General features: G+C 70.1%; 2 protein-coding genes across 2 annotated transcripts; both read left to right on the top strand.

Moving 5' to 3' along the window:
- Positions 1-4: 4 nt before the first annotated feature.
- Positions 5-3,477, top strand: GIT1 (GIT ArfGAP 1; the record flags this gene model as incomplete). Its single annotated transcript, XM_035343435.1, has 11 exons — positions 5-173; positions 495-592; positions 690-929; positions 1,027-1,179; positions 1,277-1,504; positions 1,655-1,708; positions 1,971-2,057; positions 2,152-2,225; positions 2,322-2,504; positions 2,584-2,647; positions 2,726-3,477. Coding segments are annotated over 11 exons (1,563 nt in total), but the record flags the coding sequence as incomplete, so codon positions are not given.
- Positions 3,478-3,558: 81 nt separating this feature from the next.
- ABHD15 (abhydrolase domain containing 15) lies at positions 3,559-6,333 on the top strand. Its single transcript, XM_035343371.1, has 2 exons — positions 3,559-4,588; positions 5,593-6,333. The coding sequence occupies exons 1-2, from the start codon at positions 3,747-3,749 to the stop codon at positions 6,059-6,061; spliced, it is 1,311 nt and encodes a 436-aa protein (XP_035199262.1). The 5' UTR covers positions 3,559-3,746; the 3' UTR covers positions 6,062-6,333.
- The last annotated feature ends 247 nt before the right edge of the window (positions 6,334-6,580 follow it).

Genomic DNA, 6,580 nt, shown 5'->3' with positions numbered 1-6,580 from the left:
CCCCCCCCCGCTCGGTGCTGGCGGGCGTCCCGGCTCGGGGAGGAGCAGGGAGCAGGGGGGGAGCGATCCGGCACCGCAGGCCCCTCCTTCCTCATTCCTCCGGCCGGGGCCGGGGGCCTGTTTCCTCCACGCAAGGGGCCGCTGCCACGCGACGGGACGTGGGGGTGCTGGAGGTGGGTGCTGTCCCCCCCCCCCCCCCCCCCCCCCGGGGCGGGGGGGGGGGGGGGCCACAGGGCTGTACCCCAAAGGGATCTGGGGGTCCTGGGTGCGGGGAGCCCCCCCCGGGCAGATGGGGTGGCCGGGGGAGGCGATTCCGTCAGCACAGCTGGGCTCCGCTCCCAGCCCCAGCACGCTGGCCCCGAGCCCGCGCCTGCGTCCTGCCGGCCCCGCGGCCTGCCCGGGGTGGGGACAGCACCCCTGGGCCCCCCCCCTCCGGCACAGGCCCCCCCCGGGGTGGGGGCGGGGCCCCCCCGGCGCCGTGTCCCTGCCCGCAGTGTGGCTGACGACGCAGAACCACAGCACGCTGGTGACGGAGCGCAGCGCCGTCCCCTTCCTCCCCGTCAACCCCGAGTACTCGGCCACCCGCAACCAGGTGAGCCCCGATGGGCCCCTCGAGCCCCCCCAGCCTTACACCCGGACCCCCCCCTCACCCCTTTTCTCCTCCCCCCCCCGCTTCCTTCACCTCCCAGGGCCGGCAGAAGTTGGCCAGGTTCAACGCCAGGGAGTTCGCCACGCTGCTCATCGACATCCTCGGGGAGGCCAAGCGCCGGCAGCAAGGGAAGAGCCTGCTGAGCCCCACGGGCGACCTCGACTTCTCCCTGCGCAGCCAGAGCGACCTGGACGACCAGCACGACTACGACAGCGTCGCCTCCGACGAGGACACGGACCAGGAGCTGCTGCGCAACGCCTCCCGCAACAACCGTGCCCGGGTGAGCCCCCCCCGTCCCCCTCTCCTCCCCGAAGCTCAGCCCCCCCACCACCACCCCGCCGGGGTCGCATCCTGGCGCTGAGCCCCTCTCCCCGCAGAGCATGGACTCCTCGGATCTGTCGGACGGCCCCATCACGCTGCAGGAGTACCTGGAGGTGAAGAAGGCCCTGGCCGCCTCCGAGGCCAAGGTGCAGCAGCTGATGAAGGTGAACAACAGCCTGAGCGACGAGCTGCGCCGGCTGCAGCGCGAGGTGGGCGCGGGGACGCCGGGACCCCCATCGTACTCCCCCGTATCCCTGCGTATCTCCCCCCCCCCCCGCTCCTAATTTTTCCTTCCCCTTGCCGCAGATCCACAAGCTGCAGTCGGAGAACACGCAGATCCGGCAGCAGACGGGACCCCCGCACCCGGCCCCGACCCCCAGCGAGCGCCCGGAGCACGGGCACCCCCCCGGCACGGCCCCCCCGCACCGCCGGGACCGCCAGGCCTTCTCCATGTACGAGCCCGGCTCGGCGCTGAAACCTTTTGGGCAGCCGGTGGAGGAGCTGGTGACCAGGCTGCAGCCCTTCGGCAGCGGCGTGAGTGCTCCGGAGGGGGGGGGAACGGGGAGATTTGGGGGCTTTGGGGGGGAGCTGAGGGCACCCCAAGGGGTTGGTGGTGCTGCAGAGCTGGGTTCCTTCCCCGGGGGGCCGGGGGCGGCGGGGCCTGACCCTTTCGTGTGTCGCCAGGAGGCGGAGGACGAGGCTCTGTACTCCATGCACATCCCGGCCAGCGTGTACCGGGTAAGGGGGCCGCGGCGGGGGCGGCTCCTGCATGGGACGTGGTGGCCATCGTCCTCCCAAGTGCCAGCCCTCCACGTCTTCCTGGGATGTGTGCCCCCCCCCCTTCCCGGCCCCGCGGGGCCCCCCCCCCCCCAAGGAGGTTCCCGCATGCAGGGCGGCCGTGTCCCCTCTGCTCATCCTCCCCTGCGCGTGCCCGGGGTCGGCTCCGTGGGGTCCTGAGCGCCTCGTTCAGCGCCGTCTCCCCCTTTTCTTCCCCCTCCAGATGCGGAAAGGTCCCTCGGCCTCCTCCATGCCCTTTCCCCCGTCCTCCCCGCTGCTCTCCTGCCCGCCTGACGGTGCCCGGCACATGGTGACGTACTGGGGTGGATTTGGGGTGGGGGGACCCCGGCCCCGTGCGGGATTGGGGCTGGGCAGGGCTTTGACGCCGCTCCTCTGCCCTACAGAGCAAGCTGGACCGGCACGGCAGCGGCACCGACAGCGACTACGACAACACCCAGGCGGGCGAGATCCTGCTTGGGTGAGCACCGGGGCTGGGGACTGCGCTGCCACCCCTGCTTTGGGGACCTGGGGACGCAGGGTGGGCGCTGACCTGCGGGCGTTTCGGTCCCCGCAGCATGGAGGGGAAGCGTTTCGTGGAGCTGAGCAAGGACGAGGACTTCCCCCACGAGCTGGACCCGCTGGACGGGGAGCTGGATCCCGGGCTGCCCAGCACCGAGGACGTCATCCTCAAAACCGAGCAGGTCACCAAGAACATCCAGGAGCTGCTGCGGGCTGCCCAGGAGTCCAAGCACGACAGGTAGGGGCTGCGCCACGGCCCTGGGGGGCCAGGAGCTGTCGTGTTTCCCCCCCCCCCCAACCCCTCTGCTGTCCCCCAGCTTCGTGCCCTGCTCGGAGAAGATCCACTCGGCCGTGACGGAGATGGCATCGCTCTTCCCCAAGGTAGGGGGGTAGGGGTGAGCCCCCCTTGCCCCCTGTCGCCCCCGCCCCGTGCCCTGACGCTGTCCCCCCCCCCCGCAGAAGCCGGCGCTGGAGACGGTGCGGAGCTCGCTGCGGCTGCTCAACGCCAGCGCCTACCGGCTGCAGAGCGAGTGCCGCAAGACCGTGCCCCCCGAGCCGGGCGCCGCCGTGGACTACCAGCTCCTGACGCAGCAGGTCATCCAGTGTGCCTACGACATCGCCAAGGCCGCCAAGCAGCTGGTCACCATCACCACCCGCGAGAAGAAGCAGTGAGCGCCGGCCCGCGCCCTCCTGCACCTCCCCGGCCTCTCCTCTCCTCTCCTCTCTTCCTCCCCCCCCTCCCGTCTCCTCCTCCCTCCTTTCTGGCGGCGTTTGGCACGCGGGGTGCAAGTGGCCTCAGCCCTTGCAGGGCCAGGGTGCGGGGCGAGCCCCTGCATCCTCCCCCCGCCCCCCCGGTGCCGCCGCGGAGCTGGTGCTCAGCTGTGGGGTAGGTGCCTGCGTCCCCCTGTACAGACCCCTGCCCGCCCCGCGCAGCCCCCCCCCTGGGGCATGAGCCTAACTTATCCTGTACATAGCGTGTGGAGCTGCCCCTGTCGGCAGCGGCGATGTCCCCTCTATCCCCCCCATCCCTCGCCGGGCGGCCGGTACCCCTGGGCCCCCCCCCCCACCCCCCGCAGCGTTACACTGGACCGGGATGCCCGCGGCCCCCCCCTCTCTCCCCGGGCGTCCTGCCCCACGCCGGGGCCGCGCTCCCTACTGTAAGATGTGTTCTTGTACATTTGTATCAATAAAGATGTGAGCATTGCACGGACCCCCGGCTCCTACGGCACGGGGGGCTTTGGGGCAAAGCTGGGGGGGGGGGGACAGACCCCTATCCTGTCCCCACCGTGGCGAGGGCTGCAGGGAGCCCGGCGCCACGCTGACGTTTCACCCAGTCCCCTTGGCCCCGGCTGGCGGCCGGTCACGCCGTCCCCGGCACGGCCCCCGCTGCTCGCCCGGCCCCGGGGCTGGGCCTTCCCAGCAGGGCCCCGCCGCCTCTCCAAGCACCCGCCGAGCACCGGGGCTGCCGGCCGGGGCCCTCATGTTGTCCCCGGAGGGCTTGATGGCCGTGGCCGCCGTGGTCACCTTCCTGGGCCTCCTGGCCTGGCACCTTCTGGGTGGGAGCCTGGAGGTGCCTGGAGGGCTGGAGGATGAGGAGGAGGAAGAGGAGGGGACCCCCATCCTCACCGAGGACGGCGTGGGGTGCTGCCGGCTGCTGTGCAAGCCCTCGGCGCTGGCCCAGCACCTGGAGCGGAGCTTGGGGCGCTCGGCAGTGTTGAGGGGGGGGCCCTGGCCATGGCCTCGCTGGCCTCGTCTCCGTCTGCTGCAGCAGCTCCTGCTGCCCCCCCAGCCGGCACCGGCGCTGGTCCGGGAGCACCTGCAGGTCCCCGACGGAGGCCTGGTGGCCCTGGACTGGCTGGTGGGGCCACGGGGGGCCGGGAGCCGTCGGCGTGGCAGCGGTGGCCCCCCCAGCCCGGTGCTGCTGCTCATCCCCAACGCCGCCGGCAAGGTGCCGGGGGGGTTCCTGCAGCTGGGCCGCCGGGCGCTGGAGCTCGGCTACGTCCCCGTCGTCTTCAACCGGCGGGGACACAACGGCTGCCCCCTGGCCACCCCCAGGCTCCAAGCCTTCGGGGACCCCGGGGACCTGCGCGAGGCCGTGGCCTACGTGCGCTGCCGGCACCCGGCCGCCCCGCTGCTGGCCGTCAGCGAGGGCTCGGGCTCGGGGCTGCTGCTGGCCTACCTGGGCGAGAGCGGCTCCTCCAGCCGCCTGGCCGCCGCCGCCTGCCTCTCGCCCGTCTTCCGCGCCCGGGACTGGTTCGAGGCCCCGCTGCCCCGGCTCTACGAGTGGCCGCTGCTGCTGCACCTCAAGCAGGGACTCAGCAGGTCAGCGGGGGACGGGGATGGGGGACGGGACGGGACGGGGGGGGGGTGTCCCTGTGCCGGGAGTCCCAGCGCAGGCGGAGGTGCTGAGGGCAGCAAAACGCGCGGGTTAATGAACAGCAGCCCCCGGATCTGGCAGCGGCCGCGGGGTTGGGCTCAGCAGCAGCGCGCGGCGGGGTTGTGGCAGCCATCTGGGGAGCTCCCCGCAGGGAAACGTCCCCCCCCCCCCCCCCCCCCCGGCCCCCCCCCCCCCCCCCGGGGGGGTTTTTTAACCCCCCCCCCCCCCCCCCCAGCACTAGAGCACGGGGTGCTGAGCGGGGCCAGGCACAGCGCTGCTTGCCCCCAGCACCCTGGGGGGCTCCCCTGTGGGGTGGGGGGGCCCTGGCCACCCACCTGTGGCTGCAGCCCCCCCCCGTCCCCCGTGTCCCTGTTACCCCGTGTCACCCAAGTGCCAGCGTGGGCTGGGTGCCGGGGGCCTTGAGCAAGCGTCACCTCCGGGGGTGGTGCTGGGGGCTGTGGGGGAAAAAGGGGCTTAACAGGGGGAGGGAATGAGGGGCAAAATAAATAAATAATTACAAAAATAATCATTCAACCCCCAAAATGACTGGGGAGGGGAAAATAAACAAAACATGGCAGCGCTAAGCCTCTGCAGAGCCTGGGTGGGGGCCGCCAGGCTGTGTATAATGCAGGCTGGGGATTTGGGGGTTTAAAATGGGGACACTCCTGATGGCCTGGTGGCAGCGGGGGGGGGTCGGGCCCCCCCTCCCCATCTCCCCCTACCCCTTGCACCCGGTGCTGTCACGGCAACGGTTCCGGCTCCCTCCCGTTGCCATGGCTCCTGGGGTGGCGCCGGGATGCTGCAGGGACACCCCCACCCCGCAGCAGCACGCAGGGAGGGGGGGACCCCGAGCCTGTCCTAGGGTCAGCGGGGCGCACCCCCATCCCCCCCACGGCACCGTCCCCAGCGCCCCCCAGCCCGTGCCGTCCCCCGTCCCCCGTCCCCGCAGGTACGCGGGCGCCCTGGCCGAGGCGGTGGACGTGGCCAAGCTGCTGGGCAGCCGCTCGCTGCGGGAGCTGGAGGAAGCCCTCTTCTGCGGGACCCAGAGCCGCTGGGAAGCCTACTGGGAGCGCAACGAGCCCCTGCGCGATGCCGACGAGGTGGCCGTGCCCGTGCTGTGCGTCTGCAGCGCCGACGACCCCGTCCGCGGGCCCCCCGCCCGCACGCTGCCCGTGGGGCTGTTCCGCAGCAGCCCCTACTTCTTCCTGCTGCTCACCCCACGCGGGGGCCACTGCGGCTTCCCCCAGCGCGGCTCGGGGCGATGCTGGGGCCACGAGGCCGTGCTGGAGTATTTCGGGGCCATCGGCGAGTTCCTGCGGGCGGAGGAGCGGAGGACGGGGGTGCCGCAGCCCCGCCGGTGGGGGGGTCCCCTCCCCGAGCCCCCCGCTTTCACCTGGCAGCGGTCCTACACCAGGTAGCCGCCCCCCACCGGGTAAGGAACGCAGGCAGACACTCCGTGTACTAAAATTACTTTATTACAGTTGATTTTTTTTTTTTTTTTAACATTTCCTTTGCTATGATACAAAGGATACTTACAAACAAAATATTACATATGACCTTATTTTTTTTTTTTTTCTCTTATCTTCTGACAACTCGGTAACAGCTTTAAATGCACAATCTATACAATTAATACAGGTTATATATGAGCTATAATGTATGTTGAACCAGAAGAATACCAGAATACTGACAATATACTGTACATTAAGCCTTACCAGTTAGTGCTCGTGGCATTTTCTAGCAGAAGGAAAACGCACACCTGTAGGTTCACTCATACCAGCTGGTGCTACCAGACACGGAAGCAGGGAGGAGTTCAAGTCCCCTATTTAAATCCTTCGCGGCCCACCACCGTCGGCGCTGGGCCTGGAACCCTCAGACCAGTGTTCATAGTAAAACAGCAGATATGTGTGTGTTTTTCTACCTGATGCTCTGCAGCACAG

This window comes from Oxyura jamaicensis, chromosome 19, assembly GCF_011077185.1.
Source record: "Oxyura jamaicensis isolate SHBP4307 breed ruddy duck chromosome 19, BPBGC_Ojam_1.0, whole genome shotgun sequence".
Classification (NCBI taxonomy): domain Eukaryota; kingdom Metazoa; phylum Chordata; class Aves; order Anseriformes; family Anatidae; genus Oxyura; species Oxyura jamaicensis.
The sequence above is the reverse complement of the archived record's forward strand: the minus strand, read 5'-3'. Positions and strand labels throughout refer to the sequence as shown.